General features: G+C 42.0%; 2 protein-coding genes across 7 annotated transcripts; one reads left to right on the forward strand and one right to left on the reverse strand.

Annotated features, from left to right (window-relative positions):
- Nucleotides 1-5,225: 5,225 nt before the first annotated feature.
- On the reverse strand, nt 5,226-16,030 carry LOC103696832 (uncharacterized). 6 transcript variants are annotated; one of them, XM_088706895.2, is made up of 13 exons: nt 15,709-15,853; nt 15,584-15,610; nt 14,253-14,308; nt 14,098-14,159; nt 13,948-14,005; nt 13,810-13,858; nt 7,066-7,156; nt 6,889-6,978; nt 6,744-6,796; nt 6,585-6,645; nt 6,416-6,507; nt 6,123-6,347; nt 5,226-5,549 (listed from the first exon to the last, which is right to left on the reverse strand). In XM_088706895.2, exons 6-13 carry the CDS (start codon nt 13,849-13,851, stop codon nt 5,409-5,411), a joined length of 795 nt encoding a protein of 264 aa, XP_088563021.1. In that variant the 5' UTR covers nt 13,852-13,858; nt 13,948-14,005; nt 14,098-14,159; nt 14,253-14,308; nt 15,584-15,610; nt 15,709-15,853; the 3' UTR covers nt 5,226-5,408. The 6 variants fall into 6 exon arrangements, with proteins under 6 accessions (XP_088563021.1, XP_088563020.1, XP_088563019.1 ...); XM_088706894.1 differs by lacking the exon at nt 15,584-15,610 and having other exon boundaries at nt 15,709-16,030; XM_088706893.2 differs by lacking the exon at nt 7,066-7,156 and having other exon boundaries at nt 15,709-15,846.
- Nucleotides 16,031-18,262: 2,232 nt separating this feature from the next.
- LOC148700676 (uncharacterized) lies at nt 18,263-19,288 on the forward strand. Its single transcript, XM_088707907.1, has one exon. The coding sequence runs from the start codon at nt 18,263-18,265 to the stop codon at nt 19,286-19,288; it is 1,026 nt and encodes a 341-aa protein (XP_088564033.1).
- The last annotated feature ends 1,365 nt before the right edge of the window (nt 19,289-20,653 follow it).

The raw sequence follows: 20,653 nt of genomic DNA on the forward strand, positions 1-20,653 counted from the left end.
GATGCGGTTGAAGTTTGATCTGCATCGCGGGAGAAGAGGGTGGTTGCTGGTTCTCATGCGGAACAGGGAATTTTAGGATTTGAGTTTATCCCGTGAAGATGGAACCAATCCGAACAGGATAAGCGTAGGATCTAGTGGAAGAAATTGGGGAGATGCAGATGAACACGGGCGCAAGGAAGAATCTGGGAATGATTCGGTTTGAAGAAAAGATGACCTGTGAGCTGGGAGAATCTGTTTCCGTGAAGTCTGGGAAGAAGAATCGGAAGCCATGAAGTTGGGATTTGAGGTTGAGCTGGAAGCGTTAACGCTTGGAACTCATTCGTGGTGGATGGAATCAATCCATAACGCTTGGGAATGCGGCTGGCCATGGGATAAGGATGATTAGTAACGGGATGAAGGCTGGGATTCATCACAGGTGGAAGCGGTTCTATTCTTTGGAAATGACGTGGAACAGGGGAGATAATGTTGGGAAGATCTCGGATGATTGCTTGGTTCGGAAGAGGGAAGAGAGCTGGGAAGTTTAGTTGGTTTTGTTAACGGAGAGGAGTTCGGGGTTGTGTTTAGAGATGGAACAAGGATGAGGATGGGTTGAGGCTTTGGGATCCGTGCAACTAGATGGTATACTTTGAGATATGAGAAACAAATACTTGAAGGGATTTTATTAAAATAGGATCATGTGGAAAAAGAGTTGGAATGAGTGAACACATAAGGAGAAGGGAAGAATTTGATGGGATGCAGTTGATCTTGGAGTCGACTCCAAATGACGTGGAGTCGACTCTGATTGCTTGTGAAATGGTGCAGTGTGATGGAGTCATTCGAGTTCTTTGGACATGGGAGGGAGAGTGACATTCTGCTGGAATTAATCCCGAAACAGAGGAATGTTTGTTGGATGTGGAAGATAACATGAAGTTGGATGTAGATGCTGGATAAGAAAATGAGCTGGGATGCATGGGTTGTATCACGGAGAAGTGGAAATGCTGGATCATGATTGGATGCATGTTTGTTTGCAAAGTAATCCTGCCATCCAGGCGTTCATAATTCTTCTTACTTTTGAAAGCCCATATACTTTGGCATGTGTCATTCGGGATGGCTACCATGTGTGCTCTAGCGTGATCAGGCTTCATGATTATGAGTCAGATGATGGGTTTGACCCGACCTGCATACATTGAATTCGACCCAAAAATAATTAAATCAAACTCGAATTATCGAATAATTTATTAAAATGCAATGATGAAGGGAAACACATTTTTTTATGTTTATATTTAAAATATATGCATAAAAATAATAATAAGTGCTATGTAAAATAGATAAATTTATTCATTATTTAGCACTTATCAAGCGGCCCCAAAAAGACGAGGCTGAAGATTGCTGAAGTCAAGCTTGGGGCAAAGCCTTAGCACCTGGGTCCGGAAGTCCTTGAAGCCATGGATGAGCCCATCAACTGCTTCTTCCTCGAGCTCCTCTTGGTACTCGACCGACTCACAGAATATTTGCACCGTGTTCCAAGCATCCTCCACCGCCTTCTCTCGAGCCTCGAGTTGCTCGATCTTCAGGCGGAGGATCCCCACCTCGTTTTTTTGCCCAGCGAGCTCAGACTGGGCGTCGGCCAGGCGCGCCTCGGTAGCACGGAGCATCAACCTGGTGAGGGTGTGTGAGGCTTCCTCCTCCTCAAGGCACTCGGCCTTGAGTTTGAGCTCGGACTCGAGGGCCTCCGCCCTCGTGGTGGATTCCTTCCACCTGGCCTCGCCCTCGGCGAGTTTCTTCTCCGCGACCTCCCGTCCTCTCTAACTCCTCCGGGCCTGGTTTTGGTAGTCATCCGCCGCAGAGGCTAACATGTCAATCTCGTGGAGGTGCTGTAAGAAAAAGAAATAAAAGTTAGCCGAGGTTAAAAATTTAGAAGGATATAAAAATGAAAGCATGAGAAAAGCTTACCCGGACAGCGGAACAGTAGGCCTGTTCAATAAAATTGTCGATCTCACCTGCTTTGAGCTTGGCTTGGTCGGCTGGAAGCTGCGCGCAGCGGACGACCTCGCAGGCAACGTCACTGTTATGGAGGGTTGAATCGTCCTCAAAGACCAGCCAAGTGGGGGAGTAGGGCCTCCTCTCAGGGCGACCCCCAACCCCTGAAGAGCTAGGGATGTCGGGCCTCGAAGAGCTCGGCAGAGGAGCATGAGAAGAACTCGGAACCCCGAGACCACTGCCCGGATCGGGTCCCGAGCACCGCAAATGGATGATCTTGCGGACTTTAGAAGGGCTTGAGGGCGGGCAAGCGCAGGCCGTTGGTTCCCCTATAGCCTCGGAGGGGGTTGCGCGCTCGGCAGGGGGAGCCTCTTCCAATCTAGGCTCCCTAACTTTCTTCCGGCTGTTCTTCCGAACGAGCTGGGAGGCCTCGGCCTCAAGATCTTCAACCTCCATCGGAGCAGAGGTCGAGGCCAGCCTAAGCCTCTTCTTAGGCATGGGGCGAGCTTCGCCTGCTTCGGCTGCCCTCTTATTGTACCTGGCGAGAAGGGCCTCGTTGCTGGACACCATCCCTGCAATCTCTGAAAAAGAAAAAATTTCAAGTCTCAGACTAGCTCTAAAAAAAAAAGGTATAGAAAAGCGGGAGAAAAATAAAAGACAACGAAATGAAGGGGGAGCAATACAACCGCCCTTACCCTCAGGGCATGCCGAGCTCGGGCCGATGTTCACCAAGGTCTCCTCGCTTAGGAGATCATTCAAAAGGATGTCTTCCTTCAAACTGCGAAGAGCATCAATAATTTTCTGCTCATTCGCAGTGAGTTCGGGGGTCTTGTTATAGCCTTGAGTCGTGGCAGGTCCCATGATGGATTGAACCCCCACGGATGCTTGGAGGAAAGGAAAAAAAACTTCCCCTTCCACCCATGGATGGAGGAAAGAGCACCTCGAAAGAATGGCCGACCTCCCCGAAGGGCAAAGTAAAGTCATCCTCCATCCGCGGGGTTCGATTTCAGCATGAAACACCCGCGGAAGACATTTACCAAGGTCGGTATTCCATGAGCCAGGCAGAGGGACAAGAAGCCGATAATTGTCCTCCACGAGTTCGAAGCGAGCTGCGTTGGAACGAGATGATACATCGTCAGCAGCTCGTTCACAAACTCGTGCAGGGGGCATCTCAGACCGGCCAGAAGTGTCTCCCAGTACACTCCAATCCGATCTGGGGGGGTCTCGTGACCTGGTCCTCCAGCCCCGCGAACTCGAAAGCAAACTCACGCGGAAAGGAGAACTGGGTCTAAATCATGCCCGGTTCTTCCTCAGTCAGGCTCAACCTGACTCCGTCCAGGCCATGGCCCACCTCCGGCTCGACCTCCTTCCTACCGAAAGGAGCCCCAGTAGAAGATGAAGCGCCGCCTAAAATTTGTCCTGCTCACGAATTTAACAAAAAAAGGAGGATGAAGAAGAGAAAGCAAGCCTCCGAGCAGGCGTGAGTGAGAGATCTACCGTAGTCCTCGCCGAAAGCACCGACGACTAGAAATGGAAAATCAAGAAGAACCACCAGAAAATACTCAGAGGCACCTTCGGGAAAGATTAGATAACAGTTGAAGGAAAGTAAAATAGAGAAAGAAGAAGAGAAAGACTATGGCGGCCAAATGAAGGTCCTTAGGGCTGGGTTGGTGTTTATATAGACCCTCCCAACGGATCGGATTGACAAGAGCAAGCCGCGCCTCCCATCCAGATCACACCACGTGCCAGCCTCGGAGATTAGCCCAGCATATCAACCTGGATCGCCACTTTAAAGGCGGAATGGGAGCAGCCATTTCTTCGAACACTGGAGTCCCATTATGAAGCCGCAATACAAATCGCCTCAGAAAACAGAAAATCGCCTCGCGCCTTCATTAAAAACATCCAAAAGCGCCTTTTTCCCTCCTTTCGAAACGACAAAATGATTGGAAACCGTCTAACCTCATCAGCATGGTAGAATTAGCTACTTCCTTTGCCCGAGCTCGAAAACGGCTCAAACTCGAAAGTCAGGGGTAGTGTGGGGGAAAAAGTGGACCACCCCACAAAATACAATTAAAGCACCTGAATCCGACGGCAAGCATAATCTCAAGAAGAATGACCTCGACAAGAACAACCTCGGCAGGAATGACCTCGACGGGTATGACCTCGGAAGGCACGACCTTGGCAAGTATGACCTCGGTAGGCACGACCTCGGTACGCATGGTCTTGGTTGAGCAAAGCCCGATTGACCTCGAGCCAACCCTGACTCCACCAACAGTCAAGCCGATCCACTTAAGGAAAGGACTATCAAATCCTCCATATCCGGGATCAAATCCCGTAATTTCCGCCACAACGGCTGTCAATATTTGAATCCACGCAATCTCAACCGATCGCCAGCTAGCCCGAAATCTCGAATCATATAAGGTAACTCATTTAAACCAAGATTTGCGTAATCACGTCTGATTGCGTGTAACCGCTACACCCCCTCTTATAAAAAGTAAGGAAACTCTAGGGAGAGGATCTTTTCCAGGGCTAGAAAAACACATTTCCATTATCTCCAACGCCCCTCTCTGACTTAAGCATCGGAGGACCCTCGCCGGAACCCCGACCAAAGGCTTTTTGCAGATTCGCCGGAGATAGCCATCCGCCACTGCATTGCAGCAGAAGCTCCTCCTCCTCGGCTCGCAGTCGCCTCCAGGTTTATTTTCCAGCAACAATATGGATCTTGAATAAACCTGGCAAATCCTTCCCAAACTCTCCCAAGAAGAATCTGAATGCAGCACAAAGATTAGGTCCCTTCATTGCCCTTGCTAATAATTCATCTATGTCACCTGATCCCGGAGGAAGGCCCTCATTCTGCTGCTGCAAGTATTAAACGTAAAAAAAAAGCCTAATCATCTAATCACATCCATTTCTCGACGCCTAGAAAGCTACATGCAGAAGAGTAACTAGAGAAGGGAAGATATGACAAAGGAAAGGGGTCAATCACTCACCCATGGCTGAACATGTTCTTTCTTTGATGACGAGGCTAACAGATTGCTACAATCTGTAGGAGAGGCATCTGGCCATTCAAGGAAGCTCAGCAAGAGCAGAACAGCTGGGCATTCAAATCGGCAAATATGGCTTTTTGATGTCTATTTCATTTAACTGATTTTAAAACCTTTCCTGTATCTTGCGGTATTCAAATCTTAATAAAGCTTCAGTTATTCCAGAAGATAGACAACAGAAGTGGCTAAGTCATCATATATCATAGGAAAGTAACTAAGAGATTGAACGTTAACCCATTTTTGTATATAAGAAACACATGTTGGTGATTACTGCACAGCAGCTAGCTTCAATCTTGAATGTAGGTGGACTAGAGTTCCAGCATAAAGGGGCATTATCTATACATGGATGAAATTTACATGACCAAACATGTATTACAGACAGCCAAACTGACAGCAATATTAATCCTATATACCATCCAAGAGGGAATCCAGATCTGGGGTTACTACAACATGCCTATCAATGTTCCCAAGAATGCAACAGTGCTTCTCTTTAGTGTTTATTGCTGCAACATCCTGAGGAAAGATGCAGTTCACGCCTGGAGAAACCTGCAACCATAAAATAAATGTTAGAAAATGTATTTCGAGCTAGTGCCATTGCTTGGAGCTGTGGAATCTCTAAGCAACTACTGGAAAGGCATATAAGGTACATGTGCTAGGTTACATAAAGCCACTCTACACTGCAAATCAATATCCCAGTTTCCAAGCTATTGAATGTGACAGGGCGCTTAAACAGTACTAGGCCATCGGGCCAAGGAATGCCTGCAAATTTGGTACTGGCATCAACAGCATGCCCAATGGGAGATATTCCCATTGGGCATCCAGATATTTACAACTCAGGTAGGGCCCACCAAAAAGAGTACGCTTCAAGAACTGACAGTTCAATGAATCACCATCTGAAAGCTATGACCATGCAATTCTGTCTGGTCCAACCTGAATCCAGTGGATGAACCATTACCACCAGATACTGTAGTACCTTACTCTCAAGCCTACCTTACTGATACATGGCATCTGTCATTGACCTGGAATGAACTCTATGCTACAACTCCCAACCTCGATGATACCATGCCTGATAGTAAATAAATGCAGAGTGTAAGATAGTCCCTGTTGAACTGTACTCACATCAAAAAGGGTGTCTCCCAGCTTCATCTTAACAATGCTACTCTTATACACCATCATTTTCCCCATGAATCCTGCAGGCAGCTCTTGCAAACCACATCCCTTCTCCAAGGCACTCTTTTGTCCTTCGATCTCTTTCCCCCTCCCACCAACAGCAGGCAACTTTTTGAATGGAAAAGATGCAGGTAGCTGGAAAAAGAGCATCCGTGGTTTCTTCTCACTTTCCTCCTGTCGTAGCAAATAAAAGAGTCAAAGTACTGCATATATTCATCCAAGGAGTACTGATAGGTACATACCAACAGACCAAGCTCTTCAGCTGGCTTAATACACGTCTCATCTTGAGTTAAACTTGCAGAAGCCTCCCCGAATTCCTCTTCATCAAGAACTTCTGCAGGCAATCAATTTTTGATACAATGAGTGATCATTTTTTAGCAAGACGGTTCTCGGAGCTAAATTAAGATCTACCTGGATCTATGTCATCTGACGTCCTCAAAGGAAGAGTGACTGGAATATACGAGTCCTTTTTCTGCAGCAGCAAGTGCAAGCACAAACACAGCAATCCCTTGTTTTTATCAGTTTCATGCAGACATCATATATAAGACAGAACAAACTCTGGTCACTCACCCATGGCTGAACATATTTTTTCTTCGATAATGGGGTGTCCATATCATTGCTATCTGCAGGGGAAAAAAAAGTATTCCATTGTTTGAGGATAGTAAACCATCTGCTAAGTCAAATCAGAAAATGAGATGGTTGTTGAACATGGGACCTTGATGTTTGCTTCCATCAATACTGCCAGGAGAAATGCCAAATGACCTTATAGATGTTGATTCACCTCCATTGATGTGCATTGGCTTCACTGCAAATTAGAGGATCATGGGTACAAGAACCATAAATTTCATTATCATTTTAAGTACTGAGCCATCCTGGGTGATAGGTGGCATACCATACCGTCCCAGTATGTTACCAGGATGGTACGAGGGCTCAGTATGGCTGCTGTTCCGACTCCAATACTGTACGATGTGTCGGTATGGGAGCTGTACAAATAAGGTACCATAATGGACCCGATACCAAGACTTAAAACATTGATTTATGTACTGGTTTCTTACACAGGTTCAAACATATAGCACACAGAATCCAGTGAACAGATGGGTCTAGGAGGCTATAGATAATGCAGTTGAGAATAAAGGTTAAATAGCAGTTAACATACGAAGGTACTGAAACGTCTTACATGATATAAAATTGAGTCACCAAATTCCTGCTCTAATACTGTGCGCCATTTATCCATCTTTGGTGCAGAAGAGGATATTAAACAAGGGTGAGAATTGTTAACCAAAGGATAAACCAAACCCACGTTCCCATCCTCTCATTCGGCCTTTCCAACAGTCAAAAATATTTTCAAATTTTATCGGATTATATTTAAAGACTTGAGGCCAAATTGCAATCACATTCCAACAGGCGCATCCAAGATCAATCCCTCCAAAGATCAGCTTGTGAAAGAGGGGAAACATGAGTCTTCGGCTTGGTAAGAGATTGTTAGTGTTCCAAAATCAAACTCTTGCTTTGAATGGAACTTTGCCATCTTTGAACTTCTTGTATATCCACTAATCATAGTTTTGAAGTGCTAATATAGAACTATGGTTACCTGCTTATCTTTCTACAATAAATAAAACTAGGAATCGATTGTCCAATTTTAAAAATCATATTTGATGTGCAAAAATGTTGTTGTTCAGTAAGAACCAAAATTTTAGATGGTTCATGTGGAGAGCGTCAATAAGATTGTCTGCATACTGGTGTCCATAAGAAAAGTCGTACAGAAAAATGTTGAACTAGTGAGTACAGTAATATGACAAGCCCAGCAATGGCTTAAAAGACAGCTGGATTCTGAAAGTTCAAAGTTCTTGGGCAACAGATATGTTAGCATGAATGGCTTTCAGTTAAGGACAGTGCACTTGCTCAAGAAGACATACATATTTGATACATCAATCACTTTCAACTAAAAAAAATTAACATATTTGCCTAGTTATCCCTTTGCATGTTTTGATGTCACAATATTCACAACTCCATTAAAGGATTGCAACATTTCTTAAGCAATAAGTTATATAAAGCCAAGGAAATGAGCTTCTACATTAGGAAGATCATGGATATTCAACAGTTGACAAATTTGACAATGAACTTTGATTATAAAGCCTTAACCATCTATTCAAGTTTGGCCTTATGAACCTCCTGACATCCAATTTCCAAAAACATGCATGTTCTTGAAGATTAGTATCTTCAATTATCCTTCTACAATTCCTATCCACTTTTATGTAGCCTCTGGGCCTTTCATGCAATCACAAGTCTAGACAGTGTAAGTTCATCCCCATTGCTTCTTCCCCTATATGTGGGACCACAAAGTTACCACTAATTTAATCTTATAGTTTTTTTCTAGTTTTACCTCACAATCACCTTAAAAGTTCAGTCTTACAAGACAGTTTAATCCATACAACCTTGCTAGGCATACTATTGTCTTAATTTTACTCCAGTCTTCTTAGCATGCAGTTGTAATAATCTCCACCTTATCAATCCTCATCTTCATTTTCATTTACTGAACAATAAGGACAGCATAGGAAAAGCTTGTGCCTTTGGGCATCTTATTTGTCATTGAGTTTGACTAAAACCTCAACTGCATATATACTACTACTAATAGTTCTTGATATTCTTATTTTTAACCATAAATTTATCATAATTAGCCTCCAAAGAACCGCTCCATATTCTCAGAGGTTACACGCTCATGTTGCATTTGGTGCAAAACATTGCTTCGATGTTACAGTAACAGGGCACCATGCTAAATGCTGATTAAGTTATTTAATCATCCCAGAAAGATTTAGCACTATCAAAACAACATGTATTTTTGATGAACACCCGATTACAAGCGCACAATGGCAAACATTATAGCTATTTAAGTTTGCATTAAAATTCATAGTGATGTATCTCCCATATGCCTTTCCCATATAAAGCAAATGATGCTTTGCTTCTTCCCCAAATTACTGTCCTAAGCACACAAGCTGTCATGCTCCTGATTGCTGTTTAATTGAACATTTTTAAAGCTAGAACCGAGTTTTTGTAGTTTCAATTCTTTCACAAAATCTTATTGGGAAAACTCACTTATCCAAATTGACAAACATCACAAACCACTTTTACTGAGGTCTTAAGCTTTTCAAGTGGCTCGTGTTTTAGGAGCCTGTTACCATGAAAGGTGCCCAACAACTGCAAGTAGTCTATGAAGCTAGGACATTCGCCTAATGGTTTGATGGAGTGCTTCAAAAACTAATTTCCTTCTGGCTTCATTCTAGAGTATGGCATTGATGATGGAAAGATCATAACTCTGTCTTGAAGATGGCTTTTCCCTGATCTTTGAGGATCAAAGGTACATACTGACCTCTTTACACTCATACTACTCTAAATCTGTCAAACCCTCCTTTTAGTGCATGTTGCTTTCAAGATAATCAAACAAAGTTCCTGCAACCGGTTGAGCATTTCCACTAGAGAGATAACATTTTATAGCCTATTCGAAGTTCTAACAGCATTCATCTAGCAGCAACATAATGACACTACTCTAGCCAAATGATTATGAATTTTTCTAATGATGTTTCTTTTGCATTTACCTACGCAGCATACTAGAAGCTAAATTGAGATGAACAGCCTTGGCAGACAGCAAGTTCCTAGTCCTTGAGGATTCCTTCTCTCCTCACAGTAAGTATACATACTTGATCAATCATGCCTTTTGGATAATAGGCATTAGAAATACCCCACAAAAAAGCTCCATTTGATACTAAGTTCCTTCAAGAATAAACACTCAATCTGCGGTGTTAATTAAAAGATAGTTTCTCGACTTACCTTATGATGACCACATAGATGTGCAAAAAAATTGCATGGTTCATTCATTAATATTCCTCACAATGTGCACCGAACCAATCCGAACCAGGTGGTTCGGCCCATACCAAATCCAACTGCACCAAATTAGGATGGTTTGGTTTATCGGATCGGATTGATTTGTAAAACTCCTTCACCTCAGCCCCCCACTGCTTCAATGGTTCGATAGCCTTTGAGAGGGCTCCCTACCTCATGCTCGCTTGCTCTCCCCACTCTTCGATGCTCTCTCTCTCTCTATCCCCCCTCTTTGACACCAACCAATGCTGTCACCCTCAAGGTAAGCCCTCCTCTCTCCTCCCTCACTCCCTCCTTCTCTCTCTTCCTCCCTCTCCCTCCTTCCCCCTCTCAAAAAGCCCCCCTCTCTTTCCACCACTCCCTCACCCTATGTCCCTCCCTCTCTCTCTCTTCCTCTCCTTCTCCCTCTCCCCATCTCCATAAGCCCCTCTCTCCCCCTCCCTCCTCTCTATCTCTTCACCCTCTCCCCCCTCTCCCTCTCCCTCTCCCTCCCTTGGTTTTATGCCCTAGCTTGGTACGGTACGTACCAGTATTGTATTGAACCAGGTACGTATTGTATTGAACCGGTCGCTGGCCAATACAAACCCTAGTACCAATTGGTGAACCTTGGTTCTTCATGTTGGCCATGAACTTCTACCATCCTATCTTCAATATCTCCAAACAACAATTGCTTGATCTCTTATGTTCCATCTCCTTTAAGCTCATAGTCAACATGCATATAGATTAGACTTGTGATCCCTCTGACTTGTATTCAAATATTAGCTTCTGTATTTTTTTTGAAGATTCCCATATCCCATGGGAAAAAAAACATAATACAATATCTTATGCTAATCAAGATCGCATATTTGCACAATCTCACATTATTATGTAGGTTGATTGGCATTTGCATGTGTTTTTTCTTCCAACTTAGGGGTTGCCTTCACCATTCCTACCCCCTTATATCATAACAAATAAATGGATAAGCACTAAATTTCATACTTGGCACCTTTTCAACAGAATAAAATATACAAAAACTTGTGTCATGATGTATTATTTATTTCTATACTCCTACTTTTTCACTTAACATTTATGAAGATTTGGCTTATTTCAGGAAGACCCATGAAACCTCAAGCATTTATATCATCTACCTGACAAACTATTGATTTCTACTTTTTAGTCCACTAAGAGATAAAGGAGGCAAGCCAGCACGGATATAAAGAGGTGCTTCGTTATTTTATATTGATATCACATATGTAACACATTTAGGTCAAACATTGCATCCACAAGCTATTTACAATTATTTTCTAGAGTTTTTTGCATGTATACCCTCCTAAATATATGAAATTGCATGAATACCCTCGTAAAATTACTATTTGCATGTATATTCTTTTTTTTCTTTTTTCCATATGTACTCATACCATCTAACGTCGTTAAAAAATAAATGGTTTATAACTAAAATGACTGAAATATCCTTATGGGTAGATATGCAAAAAAAAAAATTATAAGGGTATATATGCAAATAGCAACTTTACAAGGGTATTTATGCAATTTCTCATATTTAGAATGGTATATATTCAAAAAAAACTATTAAAAAAAATCAAAACTCAGTTAAAATTTGCCGAGTCTTTTATGATTCAGTTGGATCGACGAGTAAAAAAGATTGAGCCCCATTCTCAATTTTCTTTTTTAAGATCGTGACTTGGTCGAGTTGGAATATTAGGTGATTATTTTGGTAATGCTATTCTCCATTTGATTTTGATATAATTATCATTATTGAATTTATGACATCCACATATTCTTCATTATTTTTAAAAAAATTAAAGCATATCAAATTTAAATTAATTATAGATGCTTAGATTAGTAAAATATTTTTTAGTAATTTGTAAATGTTGAGATGTTTGTTTTTGAGGCGAGAATTTCATAAAAGCAATATGATTCATTCTATAGGAATTGATATTTACATGAGATCATGTGACATGATAATATTAATCTTTTTTTGCCACTTTTTTTATCATGAACAGCTAAATTATCTTTACTGAATTTTGATCATTTTTATTGGATTTTTTTAAGTGTATACCCTCTTAAATATGTGTAATTGCATTAATACCCTTGTAAAGTTGCTATTTGTATGTATATCCTTATAAGTTTTTTTTTTTTTTTGCGTGTCTACCTATAAAGATATTCTAGCCATTTCAAATTTAAATCATTTATTTTTAACGACGTTAAATGGTATGAGTACATATATAAAGAAAAAAGAAAAAAGGGTATACATGCAAAATGAGTATTTTATGAGGGTATGCATGCAATAGTAATTTTATGAGGGTATTCATACAATTTTGTATATTTTGGAGGGTATACATGGAAAAGACCCTATTTTCTATTGTAGATCCCTAAGTTGTACAAAAAGTCCTCATTTAGTTTATTTTACATTATAATAGGCCACCCAATATATAGACCTTAACATCCTCCTACTACGTGCATTTTATGTTCATATGCCCTCTCTCTCTCGTTCTAATATTTTGATCCATAAGTAGCCCAGCCTTATGGTTTTTCACAATACTTTAGCTCTAGTGTCAAGATTACACACGAATTGCATTACTCTGAGGATTCACATACACCACCAACAAAAAGTACAAGGACAACAAAAGAACTTATCCATATCATTACATAGATATGAACTGAAAATTTAGCTAGACACTCCACATAATTAAGCCCGATCTAGTTAACATGACTTAAAATAGTGCCAATATTTATAAGTCTACATCTGAATTCCAATAACCAATGTTTCTGCTTTTCTGCCAACACCCACTCAAACCAAACTAAACTTTAATATTAGCATATCTAAACAACAAAAATAACCAAAAAATAACCTGCATCAGCCACTAGCACTGGTATATTAATACAAAAAGCCTATATCCCATGTATTATGTACTTAATTATAATCTTTATACATAGAAGCAGGCTTTGTCATGTTATGGAGTTGATCCAATGTTGAACTTCATTTTTTTCCAATTATTTTTTTCCTAAGATAACATAAACTGCAAGAAATATACAACTTATTTCATCAAACCTCATTCTTGCACCCACTCCACTAGCTAGGCTAGACCATCGAGCTAATACAAAATCACTAGTAGACAACTAAAAAAAGAAAAGCAAACATTTACCATGTCATGTGAGATAGTTGCCCTAAGTAGCTGGGTATGACTTTACTAGTTTGGTGCACTTAAAGGAAATGTACCAACAAAAGTTAAGTTTGAGTTTACCAACAAGCTGGATCAGCTTATAGGAAGGCATATGACACAAGATTGAAACCAAACTGGCTGTTACTACCACTGATGCCAATATATTGAAATTAATATAAGCATATCTATTTGTTCTATTTAAATTATTGACCATACTTTCTATATTTGACCTTTGGCCTTGACTAATACACTAGAACATAAGTATTAGGCAAGGGTAAGCTTGGTTCAACATGGCCGCTGTTTTGAGACAACTCTTTCACCCCTTTGTTGATATGAGTAGGTCAGATTGGATCCAACAAACGAACAAGTAAAGCATAGCCTATGTGATTCCAGAATTACCTTATTAAGATCTCACGTCACAACATCAAAAGTTTGGTAAAGGCCTATACAATTCGAAAAATATGGACAAAAAGAAACTCAAAAAGACATAAAGATAACAAATACAATTTCATGCTTCCACTACATATTAGACATCAACACTTAAAGGTCATGGATTGTTCAACACAACAATATAAATTACAGAGATGAAAACTACTTACACTTTCTAGGAGTCTTGGCAGATTTCCTTCCCAAACCTTCATGAGACAGCTGAAAACAGAATAAACATTATAGACTTTGAGAAAACTAAGTTTGATTACCGTGTAACATAGGATAGCAGAGCAAAAAACTAAAAGCACCTTCAATCTCTGCAGAAGCTCCTTGTCAACAATATTTTCTGCTTCATTCAGTGGTTTCCTATGAATAACATGGCAAACAATAAAAATTTTAGGATAAATGCCTAAATGAAGAGCGAGACTACAATTTGCAGCAAAACTACAAGAACTAACATGTCCGTAATTGCAGGCTTTGCTCTTTTATGGGGTGGAACTTTCGGTGTGAACTTCAATGGCTGCAAGTACAAGGAACATGTGCAAGCATGTGAAAACAGATCCCATATTTTCATTTTGCGAGAAAAAAATGATGAGAAGCACAAGTAACAAACCTTTCTAGAAGGGACTACAGAAGTTTTATTTGATTTATCCCCCATGAGTTTACTTCCTAGATCAATGCAAAAACAAATTGAGAATCAAGTATAGAAAGGTGCAGATGGGTGCTAGAGATTGTTCTAACATTTTGGCTCTAAGAGTTGGTGCATATTACTTAACATCAGTTAGCACCATATGCAATATACTACATCAGCTTTTGGGTTTTCCAAACATCAAGCTCATGCTGAAATGTCATTAGCATGACAGTATGCCACAAATTATCCACACAACAATTCATACATTAGAAAAAACAACCTGATTCATGGTGGATGCTAGAAGATCAATATTGATTTGAAGTGCTCTTTTATGGATGTTCTTTTTATTCCTCCTTTCTGGCTGGTGAAGTATGTATACCAAGGTGACTATTTAAAATCTCCAATGCTCCTCTATTTCTGTTCGTTTAAATCACATGGGCAATCATAAAAAAGTATTACATGCTTGAAGTATGACCAAACTACAACACCATTTACAAATTTTTTTTATAATAAATCCTCAAATGTATATTGAGTTCTTATATGGAAAAACTTAGTTTAAACATATATAGCATAATCTTTTTTTTTCATGATGATTGTATGGAATTTCACCAAGCGAGAAAATCTAGCCTGAAAGACTTGTTACCCATTTTTATCGTTCATGTGGTAGGTATAGGTATCACTTATTAAGTTTCCTTTTGAATCATCAAGTCTTCTCCTAATAAGCGAAGGATGCTAATAGCTAAACAGATTGTTAACCAGTTTTTTCATTTTGCAGGCAACTCAACAAGAAACAAATTGCAAAAACATTCTGGGAATCAAACGTGTATGCGAGCTCAAAGTTAATGGTTCTTAGTTTGCCTTTATAGCATGACCTATTTACAATATCATGAAACGAAGTGATCGCCTTATGAATTACTTAAAAGTAGATGACCTGCAAATGGCATGCATTATTGGCCTCTGAGCTTTTTGGTTCAACACATAGAAGCAACTACTAGCAGAAATAAAGAAACGCAAAAGTAGGGTTGAGTGGTTTCGGTGGCATAGCTTCTTTCTCATCTTGCGCACAAACTATTAGCTGCTGAAACCCTCCCAACCCATCACAGGGACGAACAAGATATAACTCTTTAGCAGCTACATAAATCAAGATGCTCAGAGTCCAATAACCCAAGAAAATCCAAAAATCACCACAAAGTCCAGCTTCAGCACCAAAATACAATAACTTTTATAATTTCCAGACAGACCAAGAAGTGGAAAAATTACAGTCTAATTCCAATCAACTGAGAAAGCAGAACTATCTGAGCAAGAAATCATACCTAAGGAAAAGAGTACTCACTTCCCCTCTTCCAGGGAAAAAAAGGAACAAGAATCAAAAACCAGTACATCAGCATCGGAATTAAACAAAATATCCATTTAATTAGCGCTAAGAATGAGAGAGTACCAAGCCCTTGGGGCAGGAGCTTTAGCTGGGCAAGAAGAAGAATAGCCTCTGGTCCAAGAAATGGCGAGAGGTCTATTGAGCGGGAGGGAGACGGAGGTAGTACATACAAGAAGCGGATCCGCTGCAATTTGAATTGCAAGAAATGGAGCTCGGGAAATGTTTGTCCGTTTCTTTATTTGATCTACAAGGTGATTTCTTCGAATTCATGTTGTATTGGATCCTCTCCGGTGGACCATCGGATTTTTAAATCTACTTTTATCTTTGATTTGGAGTCCGCACCGCTCGGCCATCCACAGGTTAGCTGGGCAAACAGAACAGGGCTTCCCCATGCAAATCCACCGTATCAGCATTTATTAATATTAAGTGCTTATTTAGCTCGCAATAAAGGAGCGGGAGAAGAGAAATAGACGAATGCGGCAGACCGGGTGGCGATGTATGTTGCGAGCCACTCAAAAGGCACCCTATAGATTGGTAAGGATGACGAGCTCGTTGCATTCTGAAACCTTTCGTTTGCAAATTCTGCTGGGTGTATTCGTATCCGTATAGTATGAATTATCCATTTTTAGCAAAAAAATATTTTATATTTAGTTAAAATTAAAAAAGAGAGATAATATAAGATTTTTATATTTTATAAAAAAACTCAGGTAAAAAATGAAAAAATCTAATTTAAATATTGTAAAATTTTTATAAGAACGAAGTAGGAACTTTCTTTTGCCAAGGGCATGATAAATGTTTTATACAACTTTCTACGCTCAACCAAATATGAGCCATTATGCAATGTTTGATTTTTATATAATTAATTAAACATATAAAAATTATTTTTTAAGACATCATATATCCAAACAGCAGTTTTTTTAAAAAAATATTTTAATAAAAAAATATTTTTTATTTAAACCAAATAAGTCCTACGATATTTATAAAACGGAAAAAAAAATTAGCTTGTGCAATTGAGTAGAGATCCTGTCTCATAAGAGCCCGACAAATACAGACTCCATAAAAATTTCCTGCATGCCCCCAATCACTTGATATAATCAAAGTCGATAAAAAAAGTAAAGTTTTTTTCTTTGGGTGTGCAGACTTTCATTTCTTGTCTCCCTGGCACTGTCAATAGGTTTACAGTTTTAATTTTCTTCATAGATGGTAGATGTTTTCTTTTACCTTTATAAAAAATATATTCATGCATGCAGTGATTGGATAAAATGTTTGTAAGTTCCTTTTCTTTTTTTATCAGCAAGCAAATTGCTCGTTTCTCCAGTTGACTAATAGATTAACTCAACTTCTAATTCTATTTGGGAGGAAAAGGCTTTAATGATGGGAAATACTTCCTGAGCTCAAATAGAGAAAATGGATAACAGCAGCTTTATGGTATTTCATATTATTTTTTTGTTCATACCACTGTCAAGCAAAAGGAAACAATTTTTTATTAGAATATGTTTATGTAAATAAGTAATTATTCAGTTTGAAGTAGGTATGCTTGGACAAAGTCTCGAGATGATGTAGTTTAGTACTAAATCATTAAAAAATGTTTTTTTATAAAAAAGAAAAAAAATGATGAGTAAAAAAGTTAAATTATTTTCTTTATATGTTAAATTGGCTCCTATCATGATGAATAATTTCTGCGATTACAAGATCGCCTTTTTTTTTGTCAGATTAAAAAAAACAAAGCACCAAACCGAGCCCCAGTTACGTATCTATGTGACCGTATTTTCTCAAAGTGCTCCCTTATGCCAAAATATCCGGGAAGAATATATAATATCCATACACTTTCTCGAAATCTATGAGCTAACCTGATCAAACTTTTACGGGACAAACAAGATAATATGGCAAGATGCAATCCAACGGCCCGATAAATATAGGATGTAACCGTTACATAGAATCATTTGTAAATAATTTTATTTTAAAAATGATTCTGATTCTAGCTCATATCTCTCTATTTTTATTTCTCTTTCTTCAGGCAAATAGCATTAGTAAAGACGAAGGTTGGTTGGGCCAGCTTGGCTGGGCCACGCGCGGAGGATCCTGGGAAGGCCCCCGTGGGCGGGGGCCTGGCGTTGTTCACGGCCCAAACGGGCCTTATTGGGCCCGACACAGGGCCTGCGGCCCAGACTGCGGGGCCCAGCGATGGTGGGTTCCACTTTGGGGCCCAGGCCTCCGGGGTGGATCCGCCGTCTGTGAGCCCCACTACCCTAGGTTCTCTAGAGATGGATATGGGGCAGGGAGATGGTGCCTCCGGTGGGCCAGATCCGGGTGATATGACTAGGACGAGTGTGGTTCCCGTCTGCGTTGACTGCCCTATGAGTGACCCTCTGATGGGGCGGGATACGATTGCACCGGTGGAGCCGGTGGTAGGTGATTTGAGTGGTCATGAGGGGGCTACTCGCATGACCGTGGATCACTCTACTGTCGTTCAATGGGTAAAGGCGGCTGTGCTGCGAGTCGTGTCCGGGACTAGTATGGACGAGGGTCAGCAGGCTGACCCTAATCACGAGGTGGTGATGGTCCCTATGGCCCAGAGGGTTGATGTGCCTGTGGCCGACCTCTCGGACTTTTCCCCATGAGGATTCTTGCGTGGAACTGTAGGGGGGCGGCAAAGCCGGCCTTCATGTCATCCTTTAGGCGGTTGGTCCAGATCTATAGTCCGGAGATCTGCCTACTCTATGAAACACGACTATCCGGTAGAGGACTCAGTCGTGTTTTACGGCAGTTAGAGGTTGACTGGGAGTCATATGCTGTAGATTCCCGGGGGTTGTCCGGGGGCATTGTGGCTCTGTGGAAGCGGGGTGTGGCTACGGTTGACATATTCCACAACTGCTCCCAACAGGTCATCATGATCATCTCGGAACCTAATGCTGCTCCGTGGATCTTGTGCGGAGTGTATGCTAGTACAAACCATCGGACTAGGAGGGTTCTGTGGGACGAGCTCACCCACTTAATCACACAGGGACTTCCGTCTGCGATGGTGGGTGACTTCAACTGCATCTTGGAGGAGTGTGAGAAACGAGGAGGCAGGGCCTTCACTGACTCTGTGGATAGGAGGGAGTTCCGTGATTTCCTCTCGCGGAACGGCCTAGTAGATCTGGGTTTCTCCGGTCCGCGTTTCACTTGGTGTAACAACCAATCCGGACGAGCTAGGGTGTGGGAGCGGTTGGATAGGGTTGTTGCTTCCACTGATTGGCTCATCAGATTCCCATCCTATAGGGTTAGTCATCTTTCTCGGATTGCTTCGGACCATTGTCCTTTGCTATTTTCGACGGTATCTGGTTCGTGGCACCAGAGCCCATTCCGTTTCGAGAAAGTCTGGCTATCCTTCCCTCAATCCTGGGACATTGTCCGGGGAGCTTGGGGCCTGCCGGTTCGCGGCGACGCCATGCAGAGGGCTTCACGAAAACTGGAGTTGACCAAGCGACGGCTACGTCGATGGAACCGGGAGGTCGTAGGTGATATTTTTAGGAAGCTGGAAGATGTGGAGGCTGCGATTGCTGACCTCCAAAGTAGGGAAGATCAGGTGGGCGCGCTCCCCGAGGCTGATATGGCAAGCCTCTGGGGACTTCTCGCCACCCATCACTCGATCCTGCGTTAACATGAGATCTTCTGGAGACAAAAATCCAGAATTCAGTGGGTCAGAGAGGGTGACCGAAACACTAGTTTCTTTCACCGATCGACGGTTATTAGGAGACAGAGGAACACTATTCGTTCCTTGCGGGATGAGCGGGGTCGCTGGGTGGAGGATGACTCGGCGATCAGCCACATCCTACTCGAGTTCTTTCGCTCCCGTTGGACGGAGGATACTGGGTCGGATGTCGCCGGCCTGCTCCCGAGAGCTGAATCCCAAATCGGGGTGGCTGAGAATGCACTGTTGGTTCGACCAGTGACGGAGGGGGAGGTGCGTGAGGCTGTCTGGGCTCTGGGTGAGGACAGGGCCCCGGGCCCAGATGGCTTCCCCCCTTTCTTCTTCCGTAGGTACTGGAGCATCGTCCGGACCGTAGTGGTAGAAGCGGTCTTGTGTTTCTTTAGTCGGTCGGGTATGCCTGATGACTGGAAGGCCACATTTGTCACGCTAATACCTAAGCGAGCGGACGCGTCCGAGCCGAGCCATTTTAGACCGATCAGTTTGTGCACTACTTTATACAAAGTTGTGGCAAGAATACTGATGGATCGTATGAAGCCCTTTCTCTCTGGCATTATCTGTCAAAAGCAAGGTGCTTTTGTTGGTGGTAGGAGTATTTCTGATAACGTTATGGTGGCCCAAGAGATGATGTGGGACCTTCGACGGGCCCCTAAGCGACGAAGCCTGATGGCTATCAAGCTGGATATGGAACGAGCTTATGATAGAATCAGGTGGAGTTTTCTTAGGCTAGCTTTGGAGAGTCTGGGTTTCCATGAGACCTGGATTGGTTGGGTTATGGGGTGTGTCCGGAGTCCGTGGTTTTCCATCTTGATCAACGGCTCTCCGTCCCCACTCTTTAGTTCTACGATGGGGCTTCGGCAGGGATGCCCTTTATCCCTGTACCTGTTCATCATCTGTTCTGATGTCTTATCTCGTTCATTGCGGGCTGCGTGTGCTGCCGGAGAGTTGGAGGCTTACGTCCCAGCTCTAGGGGCCCAGCCGATATCACATTTACTTTTTGCTGATGACTGCCTCCTCCTAACGCGTGCCCGCGTAGCAGACGCCCAGGCTATTAGGCGGGCTTTGGCCGCCTATTGCTATGCATCCGGTCAGAGAGTGAATGCCCAGAAATCCTCCATCTCCTTTAGCCCGAGTTCGCCACCCGGGGTTCGACGTGAGATTCGGAGGATTCTGGAGATGCCTGAGCAGGATGGGACTTGGACATACCTGGGTGTTCCGATTACAGGTAGGAGACTGCGTGCATCTGAGTGCTCCGGGATGGTGCAACGGGTCCAGAGTAGGCTAGAGGGCTGGTGAGCAGCGTCTCTATCTATGATG

This window comes from Phoenix dactylifera, chromosome 11 (assembly GCF_051530095.1).
Source record: "Phoenix dactylifera cultivar Ajwa chromosome 11, Ajwa_hap1_PhDact_Kaust_v1.1, whole genome shotgun sequence".
In the NCBI taxonomy this organism is placed as follows: domain Eukaryota; kingdom Viridiplantae; phylum Streptophyta; class Magnoliopsida; order Arecales; family Arecaceae; genus Phoenix; species Phoenix dactylifera.

Excerpts from the sequence above, each read along its gene's own strand:
- LOC103696832 (XM_008778554.5), bottom strand. The coding sequence starts at position 14,297 with ATGGGGGATAAATCAAATAAAACTTCTGTAGTCCCTTCTAGAAAG. Across the intron at positions 14,006-14,097 it reads AAGCCTGCAATTACGGACAT|GAAACCACTGAATGAAGCAG; the intron begins GTTAGTTCTTGT and ends TGTTATTCATAG. Across the intron at positions 6,508-6,584 it reads GTCAGATGACATAGATCCAG|AAGTTCTTGATGAAGAGGAA; the intron begins GTAGATCTTAAT and ends GATTGCCTGCAG.
- LOC148700676 (XM_088707907.1), top strand. The coding sequence starts at position 18,263 with ATGAGGATTCTTGCGTGGAACTGTAGGGGGGCGGCAAAGCCGGCCTTC.